The sequence below is a fragment of the Solanum pennellii genome, chromosome 11 (assembly GCF_001406875.1).
Source record: "Solanum pennellii chromosome 11, SPENNV200".
NCBI classification, from domain to species: domain Eukaryota; kingdom Viridiplantae; phylum Streptophyta; class Magnoliopsida; order Solanales; family Solanaceae; genus Solanum; species Solanum pennellii.
The window spans coordinates 42,496,700-42,519,077 of NC_028647.1; the positions used below are offsets into that span (position 1 = coordinate 42,496,700).

A 22,378-nucleotide genomic window follows, 5' to 3' on the forward strand; every position below is an offset into this window, starting at 1 on the left:
TATTACCCCCCTGAACTTATTTTATAAGTAATTTTCTACCCCTTTTTGGCCTACGTGGCACTAGCTTGAAAAAAAGTCAACAAGTGTTGGACCCACAAGATAGTGTCACGTAGGCCGAAAAGGGTAGAAAATTATTAATCAAATAAAATCAGGGGGGTAATAGAAACTTAGTATAGTATAAATGTGTCTCTAAGATTTCAGGTATAGGTTGAGGGGGTACATGAGTGGGTTAATGAACCCAACACAGAATGATCTCACATACCTCACTAGGGATCACCCTTGATGAATTCCACTAGCGAAACCTTAGGTTCTTGAAGAATTCTTGATCTTCCTCTTCTCTTCTCTCTTCTCCCCAAGCCCTAAGCATTCTCGACGTTTCTAAAACTTAATGTGGACTTGGTTTACCCCTAATAAATCCTTAAAATGAATTAGGAAATACTAGGGTGAAATGACTACTTTACCCTTACAAAAATCCAAATTGGACTTTACTCAGTCCAACAATCCAACTTTTGAAAGACATATATCTCTCATACGACATCGAAAATGCAAAAACTCAGCTCCGTTGGAAAGAACTTCCCAAGGGCTTTTCAACCATATAAAGAACTCACCCTAACTCCTCCTGACATGGGAGTTATGACCGTTTGAAAATTACCAAAACTCACTTTTTTTAATAAGGAAATTTTCCTGATTTCCTTATCACTACACCATTTTAGGTCTACAACCACACTAATTCTAGACTACAATTTTAAAGTGTTGCCTAAAGTATTTTTGGGTATACTTTTAAAGTATAGCCAATTTTTTTTTACTTTTAGCAACGATAATATAGGCAACACTTGAAAAGTGTACTCTTTAATGCTATAAGCTACACTTTACAAGTGTTGCTACAATATGATATAATTGACAATTTTTTTTACATATATATCCAAACTTTTAAAGTGTCTTATTTTTATTATTGTAAAATCAACACATTATAAGTGTGGCCTTAAAATTTTCAGCAAAATTTTATATTTACTCGGACAATTTTCACTCTCCCTCCCATTTTTATTGGCCAAAAGAATAAACATTAAATAATAATAAAACATTAAGACAAAAAGACGTGACTTTCTCTTTCCTTGAAGTCACGCTTTCTCTTTCAATGAAGAACTCAAAATTTCTCTCAGTGACGAGCTGAAGATCGAATTGAAGATCGAGCCAAAGAACTCACCGAGCTGACCGAGCTTTCTCTTCTCCAAGCTGAAGATTTCGTCGAGTTACGTACAATCCTCTTCTACCACACCGATTTCATCAAGCTAAGTACTAAAAACAATCTTCTTGTTATTTTTTTGTTTAGAGGAATTGATTGGGGTTGTTGGCAAGATGAACTGAAGTTAAGTTTTCCCGTCACATTTTTTCCTCAGATTTCTCATTGAAGAACTTGATTTTGGACAGATTTATGGCTGAAGAGCTGAAGATACTCTTTTTGAAGAATACGATTTCCATAATAGTTCTTTCTGAATAACACAATTTTGTGTGAATTGGGTTTATCGGGTAAGAATTCTATCTTTGAAAGTCTAAATTTTTGCTTTAGGGTTTCGATATTCTTGTGATTTTAGACAATTTTTGGGAGTCTAGCTTGTATTTTAGCTATATTAGTTGAATTCTGGGTGCCCTGAGCCGAATTCTTTTTTCTTTGAACATAAATATGTGATATTTCAGAAAATTGATACTGAATGCTTCAGAGTTTTTTTTTATTTCTTTAATTTCCTTTTGTTCTTGATAGAACATGATGGTGCACTTGAGAGAAAATAATGTTACATATATACCAGTTTCATCGTCACATGTTGTTTTCCCTCTTGAACATTATGCTATGTCACTTTATACAGCTTCGTATATTTGTTCTTATCCCAATATATCATCAGTCAAGTAATGCATGTTGATCAAGTAAGATGAAGTTATGTTTTTCTGCCTACAAAAGGGAAATTGTCCAGAAACATAAGTATGAGTGTACTTCAAGTATAGAAGGTGTGGGAAGGGAGCAGTAATTTCTAAGCGTGTTATGCAAGAACTAGACATTACAATTATGAATAAATAGGCAGTTTCTTCATATAAGAAATCTATTAACAAACTAATAGTAATAGAGTTTAACTTCTGCGAATAGACAGTACATAGTTTCTTATGATTTACAATAATAAGTAACTGTGTATGTCAAGTTTGATTGGTGACTTCACAAATACAATATATTAATGATAATGTAATGTGCTTTAAATTTTAGTGTATATAACTTAAATCCTTAGTAAAACAATCGTTTCTATGTCATTGCTTTATTGCTTTTTCTAATTTCAACTTGATGATTATGTTTTCTCCCTTTTCTGTTAACTGTTGCTAGTGATAATAAAATAGAAATAGAAGAGTTGTTCACGTAAGATGGAAAACCTATTGAGTTTTGGATATTGTTGAAAGTGAAGCTTGCTTCATTTAAGATTTGGATGAATTAGGAGAAGCCGGTGCAAATTAAATGGAGAGAAAGCTTTGGATGATGCAAAAGTCAGTCCTATTTGATGAACTAGATCCCAAAGATGAGCAAATAGATAGTAACTTTCAAATTTCATTACATGTCATGTTCTTGCTGTAGTTATACCGATTGCCATGCATATGGTACTGTTCTTCTCAAATGACTCTCTCCTCTTTGATCATGTTGTGTCCATTTTGGTCTCGTATACAGTAGATTCAACTAATAGCATTCTTGTTGTATGCGAGCAGTAAAATCCTCAATAGATCTGTTAGAATAGGGCTGCGCAAAGGCAGATTTCTCTTGCTATTTCTCTTGAGATTCAACTACTAGCAGATTTCTCTTGCTGTTTGGATCTCCAGCATGTTCATGTTCTACTAATCTCTGTTGCCTTCTTTTAGCAAGAGTGACATTTTTTGACTCTGGCTTTGTCATACTTGAGTTCTGTAAATTTGTTTGCACTAAATATTAGTCTAGTAGAGGGTATTGTTGTGTAGTATTGATGAATAATATCCAGTCTGTGATTCCATTTGGAGAGGTAGTCAACTATTTAGTTTGCGCTTCTTTTTTCCTACTTATTTTTTGATGATTTTGTATTTTCTGGAAAGTTTGGTTCTTGGTATCCTCCTGCTCTGATTTTTAGTGCTTATGTTTTCATAAATGATGTGTTTTTGCTTTCCTTGAGCGCAGAGTCTATTGGAGACAGTCTATGTGTATGTTGTTGTTGGTATATCAATATGATTGAAGTATGATCACTTCTATTAACAATCTAGATGCCATAACTTTATATGAAGGGATTTAATAGTACAATAGGACTGTTTCAGTGTATGAGAATTTGCTTGTTCCTACATTCATTGTTGTTGTTACTGTCAAATCTGTAGGCACTCATTTTCATTTAATTAGATACAATATAGGTGATTCCTTTGTATGCCGTTTTGGGCGCTGCTTTCTTGAGAGGCATATTAGTACCTTTTCTCTAACATCTTTGGGTGACACTTAGATTTTGTTAAATGTGTAAAGACTATGCAAAAAATGAAGAATTATGTGACCTTGTTGAAGTTGGGCAAAGTGAAGCATACACTAGATTTTAATGAGTTTGAATGTCGTACTTTTAAAATTGCTTGGGAGTTGGGATTTTATCCCATATTCTGAATTGTTGAAAAGTTAGACAACACCTGCATTTGCATTAGTGCACCCTAAGGAAAACAAATTGTAAAAAGACATTACTTTAACATTTGAAGGCTTTATAAGTTTACGAAACCATATAAAGTCATATATATTAAAAACTCTTGTTTGATGGATTTAGATTCTTCTAAATTGTAAACCCATTTTGTAACTGTATATATTATTTTTCCTGTAGTTTTATATTTATATATGCATATTTTGATCAATTTTTTTGTAAACCAAGAAATCTTCTTAACTATTTCAGGTTTTGCTGTGAGGAAATTAATATTATGCAGACACCAATTTCAAGTATCACTGATCTGTTAACAATAAGATGACTATATTTCAATATTGAAATAATAACACACAGTTCTGTAGTTGTTATTATGTATATATGATAAATAAAAATGGTAACAAGATACTCAAAACTTGAAACTCATTATGAATTAGATCATCTCATAACACATGATGCTGATGCTGATGATTCATAACATGAAACTCACTATGATTTAATGATTGTTACTGAAAGATTGAATATTGATATCTTCTTCTAGGAATTCAAATATCCCATCCAAGGATTGGATGGATTTAGCAAGGTATAACAAAGAGGATATTGCTGGGGTTGAATCATTCCTAGATTTCGCTTACTTTTATGGAGTTCCTCAAGGAGATGAAATTCAGTATCCATGTGCAAAATGTTTTAATATTCATTGAACTCAAAGGAATGTAGTGTATGATCATCTAATATGCTATGGGTTTGTTAAAGGATATATTTAATGGATCAATCACAGGAATAGGATATCAAGTTGAATGTTGACGATGATATGAATTACTCGCGTGATGATATTGATAGATTGTTGAATGATCAATTTAGAAATGTTTCATAGGCTGAAGGAGTTTATGATGGTCCAAATGAAGATGCCAAGAAATTCTATAACTTAGTTGAATAGGCAAGCCAAGAATTATATCCAGGTTGTACAACATTCTCAAAATTATCATTCACACTTCGTTTATATTTTTTGAAGTGTCAGCATGGATGGAGCAATGAATCATTCACTTCTTTTTTAGACTTATTAAAAGAGGCCATTCCCGAGTTGAACATTCCTTTGTCTTACAATAAAACCAAGACTATGGTTAAGAATCTCGATCTTGATTATGAGAAAATTAATGCATGTCCCAATGATTGCATGTTGTTCAAGAATGATCATAAGGATGATGAATCATAAAATAAATGAATCATAAACTCATTTTAGCTTGAAATAGTACTAACAGCTCACTATGGATGCCAATTTTATTCGACAGACTGAACTTCAGAATCGCTAAAAATCTAGCGAAACAGATGATGATGCATTTAGGGCAGTGTTTGGAAAGGAGCAGCCTGGTCAACTTAGGTGCTATGGAAGATCAGTGACAACAAGTTCCTTGAAGAAAGACGAAGAAATTAACAAGATAAAACAAAATCATGCCAAGGAAATCACTTTCCTAAAGAAAGAAATGAGAGAAGAAACGCGATATTTATTCACTCAATTATTGCAAAGCAACCCTGGATTAAATTTTCAAGATATACCAGGGTGTGTTGGATCTAACCATGCTTCCCCGTTGATGCAAGTAGCGCACAAGCTCTACGAGGCACAAATCTTCCACATTCTTCAGGATCAGCTCGTGATTCGATTCTTCAAAAGGTATTTTGTATTTCACATTCTATGTCAATAGTCTACATATTGTTATCGATATCTAAGGTAGTTGTGATTTTGTTGCTTGCGTATCTCCTCTCAGTGTTGACTTTATTGATCTTTTTTCTGGAAGTTGTCCAGTGTGTTTTCTTCACCTATTTTTTTGAGGTTTTTCGGTTTTGATTGCTTGCTTTCTTCAGACAGTTTACTTGCACTGTATATGACATAAAGGGGATAAGATTTGTAGGTATATTGCATCACCTTGTAAGAACGAGGAACTATGTTTTCTGATTTACTGCCATGGCTTGCATTATTGGTTTTCTTTTTTTCCTTGTATGGTTGTGGAATTATTCTTGTGGAGAAAGGATATGGGCTCCTGCTTTGACATAGTTGTTCTCTGTAGTGATATTATAAGTCTTGGTATAATAGAATTGTGTATGCCTAACAATTCTAACTCATAGTTACTTTAGATTAATAAAACTTGTTGAGCGGCTGATTTATTCTATTAAAAGATCAGTTATTCTGATGATCATATTTAGGTCTTTCTGTTATAATTGGAGATATAGTGGGTGATCCATAAAGGACACTTCTTAAATTAATAGTGTGAGTTTGAGATAAACATTGAATTACAGTAAGGTAACAGAAGATATGTGAGCTTGTTATTGAAAAAAAAGAGACATGACCTATATTTTTCTGGTTTGAAAAAATATGTTGGGCAAACTTTGGCTTTCTGGTTTTGTATTATAGCATGTCACTACCAGGTCTGATTTTGTGAATCAAAAGACGTGGGATACTTGTTGCCATGTGTTTATCTGCTTCTGCACAACCTTGTTATTTAATTCTTTCTTATGAAGTAGTTCATCTCAATCACCTACAATTGGTAACTTCCCTTAGCAAGATCAGAAAAATTATTTGTGTTTAGTACTATTGAGTTATGTCAGCTTTATGGCTTCATTTTACTAAAAAATTAGCAGAATGTAGACATGTTGACACTAGAATTTCAGTTGTCCAACAGTTTTCCTGAGCTACTCATTTTGATGGCGTGTTGCATCTTCCATGGAGTTTTACCGTTTCTGTTGAGGCATTTGGTTAATAGCTATGGATCGACCTCTAATATCACCTTCATGTATCCATGTTGAACAGACCATTGCAGTTCATGTAAAGTTTTCTTACTTTCAGCCTGGTTGTTATAGTGACAATTCCCAAAGGAATACTGAAAGCATACACCAAATTTTCTCGTGTCTGTGAGTACTGCCCAGGGAACTTGAAAATAATATTCGGATAAAATTGGAAAATGCCCAACCACAAAGATTTGATCATTGAAATTAGTTCCTCTTGCAATTTCAACAAGAATAATCTGCAGGTTCTCTTGCAACTAGAACAATCTGCAGTTCCTCTTGCAATTGCAACAAGAACAATCTGGGAAAATGCCTAGGCACAAAGATGTGATCAACGGTTGTTTTGTACCTGTAATTGTGATGAATTTTTATGTTTGCCTACTGTTTTTCTCAGATTTTATCATTCATATTTGGTTCTGCTTTGTACATGTTTAAGATCATTTAACTGCTACCTCTCAGATTTAATCATTAATATTTGCGTATTGGGACAAACATGGAATACATGCCTATTGTTTTCTCCCAGAATTTATAGTTTTTATACATGTTAGGGGATCATTTAACTGTGAAGCGTCTGTGAATCGAACAATGACTAGCGGAACATATGAAATACATGGTTCTCTAATTTATAAGTTAATTTTGAATGTGCAGGGAAATGCCGCTGATTGAATTTGATGAATGAGGACAGAAGTAATTAAACCTGATTATATTGTTGAAGTGAGCGATAAATTTTTTTTTGTACTATTATCGTTAATGTTTGAATACATTTGGTTTTGTGGAATGTATTGTTAGTAGAGATTTTTATGACATTTTTTAAGTACAAGACATGTTTCATAGTTTATATTTGAATTATATAATCCCTGATTATGCGTAAGCTTATTTTGTTCTTTAGATCACTTTCATATTAATTTTGATAATTATTTATATGCAAGCTAAAATTATTATTATTAAAAAATGAAAATTTGTGGCTACAAAATTTCTACACAACATTGCTAACACTTCAAAAGTGTGGCTTATTTGAATTATAACTAAGAATAAGTGTTAATAAATTTTATTTGAAAAGTAACACTTTATAAGTATTGTTGTAGATGATCTAAAATGCTCTAAACACCGAATAGCTCAAATATTGACACGCTAACTATGAATTCAACATTTATATACTGAGAATGTGACATTCAAAATTTGGAGTATGATTTTCTGTTTAACAGACCTAGGAAGTATAATTCACGAACTAAGAAAATTCACAAAGTAGGTTCTGAGTTTTCTATAAGGAATTGTGCAAAATTCCCAAGAAAGATACTATTTCGACTAAAGATTCTTCAACAACAAAAATCACCATGAATCTCCCAGGATTTATAAATCCCAGGTCTAAACAAGTTATGAAGAATCAAGGAACTAACTGAATTCTATGGATCTAGTAGATGAAAGAGCCCATTAGTGAAATTCAATATACTTGGTGAAATCTCTTGGATTTCGGGACTAAACTTCGAAAAACACTCATGCTTGTTCTTGGAAGAGGCCGACTTGCATTAGTTGTACATAGATTATTTCTTATGTATTGTTTGGTTTGATGGATATTTGTGTCTTTAAAATGCTAATGTCATCGTCATGCATTAAATTCATTTGCATTACTGATACCTAAATTTATCATATTCATAATACATTTCCCAATACACAATAAAGTGTATTAATTATTGATTGCATTAGTTATACATAGTATGAAAAACAAGTATCAAACAAGCTATTACTAGTAGACAAAGCAAATGCAAACCTTATTTTTGTTAATACACTCTACTAAATAATCCCTAAATGTGTACAGGGGGAGGGGTGAATAAAATGGATACCGTTTTTATTATTGAATATTTCTTTTTATAAATAATGGATACCTTTTTATTTGAATAATTTTTAATAACTCATGGGTATCTTTTAATTTTTAAGAATTAATTTTTAGATAAATTTTTTACTTAAAATAAGATTACGCTATAAAATATCAATAGTTAAGTCACTTCTTTTTAAATAAACTTGAATTAGTTTCTAGTTATAAAAAAACTTAATTTAAAAGAATCATTAAGTGACTTTGTAAAAGCACCATGATATTATCTCTGAGGAGGAAATAATAATGGTGTTGGATCAAGAACCATAACAAGTTTGTATTTGTATTACAACTCTTTATTATTATCCATGAAAAAAATTTGTGGCCATTGATGAATTGTCACACATACCCCACACAAATAGGCACAATCACATTACTGGATTGCTCCATCTCTCTCAATTCCCCCAATAAGCCATAACCAATGGGCACCCTATCTCCCAAACTAGCCACCGGCATTCTCCATTTCCCGTCTCACCGCCACCATCGTAAACTGCCTTCACTCCTCCCTGTCAACTTCAATTCGTCAACAGGAAACAATTTTGGTTGTATTAGATGTAGCAATGTTAAGGTGAAGACAGTAAAATGCAAGGCTACTGAGGTTTCAGTTGCGGAAGGCTCATCGGCGGCCAATTGGGTACCTGTGGTTCCGTTGTCAGCACTGCCAAAAGGAGAGAGACGTGTTATTATACAAGATGGGGAAACTATACTCTTGCTTTGGTATAAAGATGATGTTTTTGCTATTGAAAATCGTTCCCCTGCTGAAGGTGCTTATAGTGAAGGACTTCTTAATGCTAAGCTCACTCAGGTCCCCTTCCCCTCTTCTCCTTTAATTTACTCAATTTTTTTTGGGTTTATTTAGTTGATGGAAACATATCAGTTCTTATGAGTGGTTATAATTCATTCCATTTTGTTGCTATTTCTGTTACAATCAAAGAAACAAATTGCGTGTGTTTGGTATGAAGGAAAATGGTTTGGTGGGAAAAATGGTTTTCTCACTTATATATTTCTGGTGTTTGATAAGTAAGAAGAAATGAATTCATTTCTATGATCAGGAGTCGGTCCTCGAGACGGGAGTTGGGCTTGAGGTTGGGGTTAAGGTCAAAAACGGGTTTTGGATTGAGATCAGGGATCAGAACCCAAATCCGACTTGGTAATCATGTCCCAGTTGGGGTTAGGTTTCAGATCAGGGTCGGGTGGTAAGGTTGAATGAGAGTGTTGGAAAATGTTTTCGTTACTTTAGGTAGGAAAGCATTTTCCTTAAATTTGAGAAAAATAAGTCTATTTGGTAAACATTTAGTCAGACCAAATATGTGAAAATTGAAATGGTTTCCCTCATACCAAACATAAGGTGAAAAAATACTAAAAATTGTGATCACTTGAACAATTGTGTGAGAAATACTATGGAAGCTTTTAATGTAGTCCTAGAGGACAATTTTTAAGTGGGGCATCATTATTTCTTACCCTCTCTACTGTTGCAAGGTAGTAAGTATTAGTGATTGAAAAACTCAAAAATCTAATCCGATGTGTTAAGAAAAATGTACTTGCCTAACTCAACCTCGAAAGTTCTCATATGCTGTTGTCCTAGACCAGAATACAAGCCATTTCTTTAACCAATGTGAGTGTCTAATACCCCATGTATGCTAGATGTACACCTGTTACATGAATAATATAACATGGGAGATAATGACGAGGATTTGTCTAGCTCAAATATCATGCCAAGAGAAATTGATCTTGGACTTAGTTCAACCTCAAAAGTCCGTATCTTCAATCAATGAGACTTTTAAGAGAATGCTAATTTGAGGGGCTACTATATTTCTTGTGGAAGTTATTGATCTTCTCTTCACAAGGTTGGTTGAGTGGCCAAGTATGGAGGAGCTGGAAATATTATTTACTTTTAGGATTTGTTTTGTGTGGAACATATAGCCCTCTTCCAGCTCTCAAACAAAATTTTGCACAGCGGTGTTTTTGTGTATTACATTTTCGTACGTTTGTCTGCAAGACAAGCTGTATTGGAGTAGCGTTTAGCACCTAATTTCCTTTCTATCTCCCTAATATGAATTGCAAAAGAGGCCAGGAAATGAATTTATATTTTAATTAGGCACATAAGTGACATATGGTAGTCAGTTAAGTGATTTGCACATAGTGAATGTATGGGGCACCTAGGAGCCTGTTAATTTATTTACAATTATTTCTTGAGGGGGCAAATTGGAATATATTAACTGATATGTAAATGATTTCCGTAAATTGAAGGGAAGCCTTGGTGTAATTGGTAAAGTTGTTGCCATGTGACCAAGAGGTGACAAATTCGATCTGTGAAAACCTCTTGCAGAAATGCAATACAGTAGGCCCTTGTTGTTTAGCCCTTCCCCAAACTGCTACATAGCGGAAGCTTAGCGCACCATGTTATCCTTTTGCATACATAAACGATCACATGACAAGTTTGTTTGGTTGCTACAATTTTTGGTGAAGGGTGCAACTTCGGCACTATGTAAATGTCATGACATAACTAACATACTGTTCCAATAGAACTTTTCAGCCTAAATATATAAAATGTTCTGAATTTAGTGGAGGTTACAAATTCATGAAATGCATACATGTTGCTGAAAGTTACAAGAACAAATTGATTAGACAACAGATAAAATAAGATATGGTACAAAGTTGGCAAACCATTAATTCATTTCATTTACGTGGCTTCTGCTTGAACGATGAAATGCTACATTTTTGCAAAATTATATAACTAGCCAGTAGCCAGGATCTCGGCCTTACCAATTTTTGAAGTTCGAGTTAACATATGCTACTAAATTAAGGGACTATTATAAAGCACAAAAAGGTTTGCTTGTTTGAATGCACTTGCTGCTGCATAGAGCTTCCTTTTCGTGTTAATGTTAGAACTCATGTTGTTAAATAAATTGATGTTATTCTAAATGTGTCTACTGTCTGATATCTATTACTACGATCATGATATAGATCGTGCATTTCTCCATGCTGCATGAACATGCTGACAATATGCATATTTGTTTCTGGATTGGATAATGTAAACGTCCATAAATCTCAAATTCCTACAGGATGGATGTATCGTGTGTCCTACAACAGATAGCACATTTTATCTGCAAAATGGAGCCATCAAAGAATGGTATCCGAATAATCCTGTGCTGAGAGTCCTTACTCCCGCCTTGAGAAATTTGTTTGTTTATCCTGTTAAAACCGACGATGAGAATATCTACATCAGCACGAGAGGTGGAAAAGTTGATGCTTCTGCAGAGATTGTTTTCAGTGGAAAGGCTCAACCTGGTGTAACAGCAACTGACGTGAATGTAGACGAGGTAATTGAACCGACTTAATCTTGACTAGTTACAAACTTGTCCTATCTAGTAAATAACACATTCTGATCTGATTCTCCTTGTACGCATTTAGGTAAGAATGGTTATCGACGAGGGTCAAGAGGCCTTTGGGTTCACCAGAAGGAATGAACTGATAAATGGAAAAGCAGCAGTAATTGGTTTCCTATTACTGTTGGATTTTGAACTCTTGACCGGCAAAGGTCTTCTCAAAGGAACAGGGTTCTTGGACTTCATTTACTCAGTTTCAGATGCTTTCAACTGAAACTGTTTCGCTTAAGGAACATTTTCCTACTAAAGTTATGCATAAATTCTTATTCCCCGTCCCTCTTTTCCCCCCCTTTTACTATTTCTCTGAAAATGCTTAAACCAAATCAAAGAACTGTTGATCTTTGTATATGTTGTCCAACTTTATAGATTAGTGAATTATATAGACCTTTGAACAAAATACTCATTGTTCCAGTGCAGAAATTCTTCTGTTTCTTCTGTAGTACTGCTATGCAGAGTTTAACCTCTAAACAATGACAAGGACAGTGAAGAATTTTTACACTATTTGGCAATCAGAATGACAACTACAGCCTACAGGTAGGTAGTAACTTTAAATACAAAATTTGTTAGTTGCAACAATTGATCAATAATAGGCTATTAGTGTAAACGAGTTTTTACATTTTGAAGTGTTTATATGCAGAGAATGTAGAGTTGGCTTGGCTTAAAAAAGTAGGGGAGACCAACTTTTAATTTTTTGATTTATTTTAAGTCATTTTTGACTCTGTCAAACACTTACTAACTTAATTTAAGTCATCTTTGACTTATTTAAAATTATTTTTATATTTGTCAAACAAACACTCCTAGAACTCAAAAACTGACTTAAAAGTAGATTTGATCAATATTCTCCCCTTGGAAACATTCATCCTCGAATAAAATATAAAAAAGCTGAGTATGGAGGGAAGGAGCTGCAGTCCCTACCACTAAGTGCTAAAAACTGATATCTAATTGAACTCAGTTCTAAGAACATGCAAATATTCATGGTTGCTTCTGCTTCCCAAGTAGCTCCCGATACGGACTGACTACTCCATAAAAATTTTTTCGAAGCGACTTCCTTATTCCTCAATCTATGAACCTGACGGTAAAGAATTTCAGCTATAATAAGTGAGACTATCCTTCACAACCACGCTCTCTAATGGTACTATTGATGCATGAGCACCCACACACTTCTTTAACAAGGAAATGTGGAAGACTTAATGAACCGCTGCTAGTTCTGCTCATAAGCCACCTTATAAACCCTCTTCAGGATTTGTATGGACCTACATATCTTGGATTGAGCTTCCCTTTCTTGCCAAATCTTATCATCCCCTTTATAGGTGACACCTTTAGGAAAACCCAATTATCCATTTCAAACTCTAAGTCCATTCTCCTCACATCTGCATAGAACTTCTTACAACTCTGAGGTGTCTTTAGTCTATATCTGATGAGTTGAACTTTCTTCATAACTTTATGAACCAAATCTGGTCCAATCAAGGCTGCTTCACCTACTTCAAACCAACCAATCAGAGATTTACATCTACGCCCATATAGTGCCTCATAAGGGGCCATCTGAATGTTGGAATGGAAGCTATTATTGTAGGCGAACTCTGTGAGAGGTAGGTGATCATCTCAACTTCCCTTGAAACCGATTATACAAGCTCTTAACATGTCCTCTAAGGTTTGAATGGGACGCTCTATTTGACCATCCGTTTGTGGATGAAATGTTGTACTGATTTACCTGTGTACCAAGACCTTTCTAAATGATTTCCAAAAATGAGATGTAAACTGAGGACCTCCATATGAGAAGAAAGACAGAGGAACCTCATGTAACCTGATTATCTCATTAATGAAGAGTTTAGTGTAATCCCCCATTGAATATGTAGTCTTGACAGCTAAGAAGTGAGCGGACTTGGTAACTATGTACACTATCATCCAAATGAAGTCATCCTGACTGGGAGTATGAGGTAAACCCGTAACGAAGTCCATGTTTATCACTTTCCACTTCCATGTACATATCCTGAGTCATACCTCTCGGTATCTGATGTTCTACCTTAACCTGTTGATAATTAGGACACTTAGCCACAAAATCTGCTATGTCTTCTTCATGCTGTTCCACCAAAAGACTTCTTGTAGATCATGGTACATCTTAGTGGCCCCTGGATAAATAGAATATCTAGAATTATGGACTTCTGTAAGGATTTGCTGCCTCAACTCACCCACATTAGGGACACATAGGCGACCTGATAACCAAGCACACCATCTCCTCCTTTAGGAGAAAACCTCTACTTTCTGCTGATGAAGTGCACCTTTCAATTGAAGTAATATAGGATCACTATCATGTTTTTCTTTAACCTCCACTAACAATGAAGATTCAGATCTATTCTGAACTATCACACCACCATCTGACATGTCCATAAGACCAACTCCTAAGCGAGAAAGTCGGAGAAAATCTTTTGCTTATTCCTTCTTTTCTTTCTGAACATGTGCTACACTACCCATAGATAGTATGCTGAGAGCATCGACCACTACATTGGCCTTACCAAGATGGTAAATCACATTCATATCATAGTCCTTGATAAATTCAAGCCATCTCCTCTGATGAAGATTCAACTATTTATAGGTGAACACATACAAAGGCTCTTATGACTTATGAACATATCTACGTGAACACCATACAAGTAATGTCTCTGAATCTTTAGGGAAAATACTACAACTACAAGCTCGAGGTCATGAGTCGGATAGTTCTTTTCATGGACCTTAAGCTGTCTTGAAGCATAAGTTATGACCTTACCTCGCCGCATCAACACACAACCTAGTGTCACAGACTCAGAGGTTTCACTAAATCTCCATGCAGCACTTGACAACTTACTCACTATTCTTTCAAGATCTCGTAAGCTCAAGAAATCCTTTAAGACTAAGATCGCTAAAAGAATGCAACGGAAGTCTTAAAAACTTTTGAAAAGTTTGGAAGAAGGCTGTATTATCTTGGAAGATTGCTTTACAACTTGAGTGATGATTTACAAATGAGAGCCCCTCTATTTATACTACTTCCTAGGGGGCTAAAGTTTTAAAAAAATTGTACTACACAAATCCCTACATATTTATAATTTAGTCCTTATTCTAGAATTATCTACAACTCTAGATTATTCCAAGGATTTATCAATGTGATTCCATAACCTTCCTTGGGAAATATCCACAATTCTCTTGAATATTCAACTAAGGACTATTTTTGTTCCAATGTAAGACTTCCAAGGAAATATCTAGAGAGTTCTAGCGTCTTCCACAGACCTCTACACAACTCTAGTTTCTACCCCATTATATTCATGTTTTATTTTAATGGAAAGGTGGCGGGTCATGACACTCTCCCCCACTTGATGTTGCGACGGCCGGGTCTCATGGCTGCTGCATGAACAACCGAGTCTTGTCTTTTTATATGCACGATTAGTAGTCCATAGACTTGATCAACACTTTCCCAAAACTCTTTCAGTCACTTCTCTATCTTTTCTAGCTTGATCTTATGATATACCTCATTCCTAGGAGGCAAGCGCCTTGGCGTCTTCTTTGGCATCCCAACATTGTTCTTTTCTAGAACCTTCACCATGCATGGTCTCAATAACTTTTTAGCACCATTTTCTTCTTTTGAATTTGCATTGTTGTCTATAAGCATCGACTCCTTCTTCTTAGGGCTTCTTACGAGCTGCATGTCTATTAGACAGACTTGATCTTCCCTCTTCGTTACCTTAACGAGGGGCACCATGCATGATCCTCGTTACTCTATGATCAAGAGTTGTTGGAGGTAAGGATCAATCACCGTGGGGCACTGCTGGAAGAAATCTTGCCCAAGAATTATGTCAAAGATATCTAAATGAGCGAAGGTGAAGTTGGTCTTATCTTGCCACTCGTCTAGCGTGATACTTACTCCATGTGCAACTCCACACACGGGAGTCGGTGGTGCATTAACCGTCTTGAGCTGGGCGTTACTTGGACTGTAAATCATCCCTAACCTTGTCGTTGTTGTCTTGGTCATGATATTAGCCTCTGCACCCGTGTTGACCATAGTACACGCGGGTCTTCCATTGATCGTGAGGGCGACATAATGTGCATCGTATCCTCTTGTCTTCCTTGACTATTTCTGTGATGACTCTAGAGCAACTCCTATTCATAACACGGCGTACTCGATCTCAAAGAGGTATTATACAATACCTTAGCATATCATCATTACATAAGACATTGAATAGTGCAGAAAATTTAAAAACTTTAACAATCAATGACAAACTCTTTCATATATGAAAATAGAGTATGTAGACTTGTCTCATTAACCATCTAGGTTTAAAGATAAGAATCTCAACATAGGGACCTTTGCCCTTACAATCGAATGTATCATAATACAAAGTACAATAAATGTCTAGTACAAGATGGAAAAAAAACATAAAGTGTCATGATGTGCTTGGAACTTGAGGACATACCAAATGGCCTTGGGAAAGAAATCCAAGCTTTTATTCTTCTTCAATAAGGGCCCACTAGCTCGAACCTATGCTTAGTAGAAAAATAGAAGTAATATTGGTTAGTATATTCCACTTGTTCTAAGTATGAAAACCATGCAAGTAAGACTTTTAAAATATGCACAAAGTGACCTTTAGTTTAAAACATGCTATTTCAAGTTAAAAGCTATAATGCACATTCAAGGCATACTTAATCAATCCATACCATAAGATAAAGAGACATTCATGATCATACAGACCATTTCATAGAGTTATAGTTCATATCTTACATACTTGAGTTCATTTAACATTTACATCATAAGACATAACTCATAATCGCCTTTCAAGCTCACTTGTGCAATGTACATATGAAGTCTCATACCCCCATACATACTAAGTAAACCATAAAGAAATCATAAGCATTGTCACATACTTCATTAGCCATCATAATAAGTAAACCCATCATAACATCATTCATAAGTAACCATGGATGAAGAATTCTCACAAGAACCCCTCTTAAGACCCACTTGTGCAATGCATAGGTAACATCCCATACCATCTCCTACACTAAGTACTATCCCTCAAGAAGCTTGTTAGAATCATGTTCTCATCTTCATCCATATTTTAAACATTTGGGAAACTTTGACATAACAAACATAGACCATGTGAGATACATGGAATCCGGTGTTAACCGCTCACACCAAAAGGACGACAACCTACTTGCCAATGTAGGGCATAACATTCTTGATATCGTATAGATGGATCCACTAACTATAACCTATGTGGGATTCATAGTTAAGGGATATGTATACTGTTACTATAAAACATTATCCATATAAACATATGGGTTTCAATCTCATGGGAACATTGGGGAAACTTATTTCCTTTGTGAAGTGACCCCTCCCATGCATATCCTCTGATGCTAAGCTCAATTCGCCTTTTTAGGCAATCTTTAGCATTTACTTAAACAATAGTTCATATAGAATACCTAAGAGACTTAATCCCTCATATATCATTTAGATAAAATGGTTACAATATGATAATATCCTTTCACCATATAACTAACATTATTTGAGAATGCATCTTTCATATCATAGTCATATAACGTACACGAGAATTACGTTAAATTCAACATAACAACACATTCATCATCATCTCACTACATTTATGTTCATAGCATAACATTCATAATCATACCATATATACTTGATCATGCTTAGTGTTATAGGGAAGAGGAAATCATAATTCAGCTCTATCACACATACATCAAATAAACACCCTTACCAAAGTTAAATCAACAATTCCATAAAAACATGTTCATAACCTTGAAAGCCCTCATCCATAGCCTTCAAGATACCTTTCAAAATTTTACCCTAAATTCATGATATTCATCCATAAAATAGGTGAACATCACAATACAATAGTGAATTATATGGAAACATACTATATTTATAACCTCCAATCATCATCCAACTCAAGTTAGGGTTTAGAGTTGAGAAAATAGGAAGATCATGGGTCTTTTGAGAATTTAGTCAAAAACCATAAAAAATACTTGAATAAATCCATAAAAATCCATATACAACCATAAATAATCAATTAAAACAAATCAAGTTTATAAGGATATCTACGAATTTGAGTAAAACCTAACAATTTGGGGAATTTTGAAAATCCAACTTAAAAGGACCTCTTGGGGAAAAGGATCCCAAGAGTAAAGAGATTACATACCTTGTTAATCCTTAAGGATTGATGGAGGAAATTCCAGTTCTTTAAGCCCTAATTGAATCTTGATCTTCTTCTTCAATGGAGTTCTTAGATGAAAGAGAGGTTTGAGAGGAAAATTGAGTTTTTAACTTGTGTTTGTGAGGTTAATTATAATTACTTAGGTTCTTGGGTTAGGGTCTTATAGTTTGTTTCAGAAAGGTAATTAACTAAATAACCAAACCATTCAGCCCATAGTTAAATAACTAACTAAAACTAAGAGCCTAAACTAAAAACTAAAATTTGAAAATGGGGCAACACCTACGCCACCACCTACGGACCACAAGTGGTGTTACTGTCCCATCCTTCACCCTCCGTTGTTTGGTTCATAGGCTCCCTTTTTGGGATACAATGTTACCACCACTAAGTACCTACACACGATCATGACCTGCTGTCCGTAGTTCAGCCTACTGGCCATAGGTTGGCTTTGTAAGTAGTGCTGTCTTTTGATAGCTTTTGGGTCCACACTTGGGTCCTTCTCAAGGACTTCTAGGGTGGTCCTTTGGGGGGGGGGGTAGTATCTAGAACTTTGGACCTTAAAAATATGGTTTTACATATTTAATTTTTTTTACAAGATTAAATAATCATACGACATTGAACATCCCTTACAACACCTAAGAACACACTAGTTCAGTTTCACTAGTTTTCGGGTGTCATGATCATCTCTTGACGTTTATGTACTAACACCTCCAAAATAAGTTAGTTACATTAGATTAGGTTTATAAACAATGTTTTAACCATTTTTAAGTCATTATTCATCATGTAAGGCTTTACCTTAGCTCACTAGAACTTTGAGGTATTACATTATCTCCCCCTTGTGAACATTCGTCGCTGAATGTAAACTACTCTAGATTAATAGCCCAACCATCATTCATACCATAAATGAACTAAAACTTCAACTTCACAATTCATAATAAACATTTATTCAAAGGAGAAAACTTCAACTCCAATTAAAAATATATCAAAACAATACGAGGAAGTAGGAACTACATCTACAAACTCGATATGCATGTATTACATCATATATCATGTTCGTAGGAGGAATTTCCTTCTGTACGTAATGACAAGTTCAAGATCAAAAAATGGATTCAAAATGTCACTTTATTGAAAACAATTAAGCATATTCATGAATTTCACCTCATAAGTCAAATATGCAATTACCATTTCCATTTAGCAATTTCAACAAGACAAGCACATAATTCATGAGAAATTTCAATTTATGCAATACATATTTCTTCACATGGACTCACAACACACAAATAAAACCATAGCAAAAACTCATACAATACACATAACTCCCAATTCACTTCAAACTCAAGATAAACTACTTACCACAAGTTTGAATAGAAGTAGGAGGGGAAAAATGAGCATAACGGAACATCATATCGGCCTCGGCCTCCCAAGTAGAACTCTCAACTAGATGCTTCCTCCATAGAGCCTTAGCAGAAGCTACATCTTTTTTTCCTCATTCTCTTCACTTTTTGGTCTAAAATCTCAATCGAAACCTCTTTATAATCAAGGTTCTCATAAAATTTCTAAAGGAAGGATAGATACCAGATTACCTATGCATTTCTGTGACGACCCTCAATATAAAATAGGACAAGCTAGAGCTTCATATATGTTTTATGAGTTAATAATGTGTTAAAATAATGAAGAATAACTTTATAGCTCTGTTTAGAAGGGTTTGGAAGTCGAACATCGACGAACGACAAAGACAAAATTTAGTTATATGTGTGCTAATGTTCCTTTGCATTTTTATGTGTTTTGATGTGTTGTTTGAAGTCTAAAATGAGTTACAGGAACCCTGACACCTAGATGCCCATGTTTAGGGTCAAAACGTCAGGGTACGACTTCCCATGGACCACCCTAAGGGTCTTTTAGAAGGACCCAAATGTTTGCCATGAAGTTTCCAAAAACAGCCAAATGACGACCCCTAACTACGCCTAGTAGTTCAATCAAAGCCCCGCCAAAAAAGAGTGTGGCTCCACACTTAGTTGTGTGAGCTTAGCCCCCAAAATAGGGAGTATCTGATCCAAACGACTCCCAGCAGGACAGTCTATCGTCCAAACGACGCCCCGTCAATGGGAGTCATCGTTTGGCACCTGCAACTTTCTGCAGGGTTTCAACCAACCTAGAGGTGAATTGGTAAATTCACCCTATGTCCTAATTAAGTCATAGACGGTTACCATCGGTGTTTTAATGTATTTTATGTTAGTTTAAACACCTAGACATAATTTTAGACTTTACTTTTAAAAAATCAAAACCCCTCTCCCAAGTAAAGATCTCTCAAGACTCCATGGGAGCTTGAAGTCAAGTTGAAGCTAGGATTGAAGAATTCCATTGATTCCTTCATAAATTTTCGTGGGATTTCTACTAGTAAGGTATGTTAATTCATCCTTGATTATTTTCTCGTTCAAGGAGCCAATCCAAAGGCTTTTCAAAAGATTTCAAAATCCTAAAAGTTCGTATTTTGAATTTTAAGCATGGTTTCTTGCATTAAAAGGTTTTATTTATGATAAAAACTTCATGAACCCATGATCATCCTAATTCTCTAATTTTTTATTATGAAGTGGGTTTGATGAATGTGATTGGATATTGTTAGAATTGTGTTTACACTATGTTGTATTATGCTTATCTACTGCCAATTATGCCTAATTATGATGAATTGTTGGAGAATTGAGAAAAGGTGATCAAGGCTTGGCTGAAGGGTAAGTTGACCTAAATTGTCTAGCTCTTATTGAATTGATCTTGTGTGGTATGGTCCACTTATGGCGACAGTGTTTACTTGATGTATATGAATGTATATTTGAATTGTGATTATGGACTTGAAGACATTAAATGTGAAGTAAAGAGATATTATGAAGTATATGCATATATATGTCTTATGAAGTATAAATATGTATCTTGAAGATAATATATCTCATTGAAGTACAATGTGAATGTGAAATATGATTTTGTGTTGATTATGATGAATGTTATATGATCATGTTAGAAGTCAATGTTATGAATGATGGTGGTTATTATGTGAAAGGTTTTATCACATATACACACAAAATGAATGAACAAATGAAGCTAATAAAAATGTAATGAATGAGAGTCTATTGAAAGGTTTTCTCAAAATAACTCTAAGAATGAAAAGGGGGGATTTTGGGGTGGACACTTTTCCTGAGTTGAGATGTAGTGTCTAGTAGCAACCTCACTGTTGCTTAGAATGAATGATAAGTTGGAGGTTGGATACTGTTCGTGAGTAGAGATGTAATATCCAAAAGTAAACTCAAGAGATGAGTATTCTTTGTGAGTTGAGATGTAGTACCTGGTAGAAATATCTTAACCTGTAGCTTATGAATGTAATAAATGTCTAAAACTCTTTCGGGATTTATGCTTAGCACCGAGAGGATTTGACAAAGGGGTGGATATTCTTCGTGAGTAGAGATGTAGTATCCAAATGTACCTCTTGAAATGAGTAATTTTCGTGAGTTGAGATGTAGTACTTAGAATCAATCTTATTATTCCTCAACTATGCGCCCACATAAGACTAGCTATTGGTATTCCATGTAAAGGCTAAAAGAATCACCCTACCTTAGGCAAGTGGTAATTCTTCATCCGGTAGGGGTTGATATTGGGATTCCATGTCAAGCTCTCATGGTGTATGTCGGTTAAAGCTATACCCCACAAATGAATATGATGAGCCAGTTCTTCCTAAGGGTGTACTACTTAGGGTAGGTTGTGGAATTGGACTCCAGATATCCAATGCACAAGTAGACATTTGGAGGGAGTCGTGGAGTGTCCTTGTAAGGTTAATTAAAGAATGGGTTACTATATGATGTTAATGAAGTAAGTTGAATTTATGACTAATGTTAATGAAGCATGTTGATCTTATGTCTAATGTTTTTAAACGCTATGTAAATAATTGAATGTCATGTGCCTAATCTAGGGTGATTCCTAACAAGCACTAAGTGGTAGTAATAGTATGGGATGCTACTTTCACATTGCACTAGTGTAACTTGGAGTTGTTTTAGAGGATGGTCTTTAATTGATGTTTTTAAATGCATGAATTTTTCATCTAGTACTGAATGTCGACTTGTTGAGTTGTGATGAAAAGGAAGTATCCTTATCTTTGGTAGTATTAAGGATCACTTAGGTGTGTATTGAAGAGGTTGTATGGGCGTTCTCTTCATGTCTTACGTAAGTGGATCTTAGGATAACTTTGAATAGAGTCTAGATGACTAATGGGTTACTCAATGAAAATGGCGATGTGTTGAGGATTATTGAAGAATTACCTTGTATGTTAATGATGACTTGTATAATGTTTGTACACTAGATTCATGAGGTTTTACCGAAATAGCATGGAAAACATATTTCAACTAAAATGTCCTCTTTAAATCATGTTTTTGCATTTTGTCATACTTGGTGCATTAATTATACTAACTCCATATTCTTCTTTATTTCTACAAGTATAGGTGG

General features: G+C 34.8%; 1 protein-coding gene and 1 long non-coding RNA gene across 4 annotated transcripts; both read left to right on the forward strand.

Annotated features, from left to right (window-relative positions):
* Positions 1–1,067: 1,067 nt before the first annotated feature.
* LOC107005070 lies at positions 1,068–7,314 on the forward strand. Of its 3 annotated transcripts, none has more exons than XR_003575256.1 (5): positions 1,068–1,527; positions 3,918–4,062; positions 4,207–4,624; positions 4,955–5,334; positions 7,092–7,314. It is a non-coding gene; the product is annotated as an uncharacterized LOC107005070 (long non-coding RNA). The 3 variants fall into 3 exon arrangements; XR_003575257.1 differs by lacking the exon at positions 3,918–4,062 and having other exon boundaries at positions 1,072–1,527; positions 4,207–4,248; positions 4,540–4,624; XR_001454824.2 differs by lacking the exon at positions 3,918–4,062 and having other exon boundaries at positions 1,070–1,527.
* Positions 7,315–8,640: 1,326 nt separating this feature from the next.
* LOC107004826 lies at positions 8,641–12,132 on the forward strand. Its single transcript, XM_015203198.2, has 3 exons — positions 8,641–9,118; positions 11,379–11,636; positions 11,728–12,132. Exons 1-3 carry the CDS (start codon positions 8,735–8,737, stop codon positions 11,914–11,916), a joined length of 831 nt encoding a protein of 276 aa, XP_015058684.1. The 5' UTR covers positions 8,641–8,734; the 3' UTR covers positions 11,917–12,132.
* Positions 12,133–22,378: the final 10,246 nt, after the last annotated feature.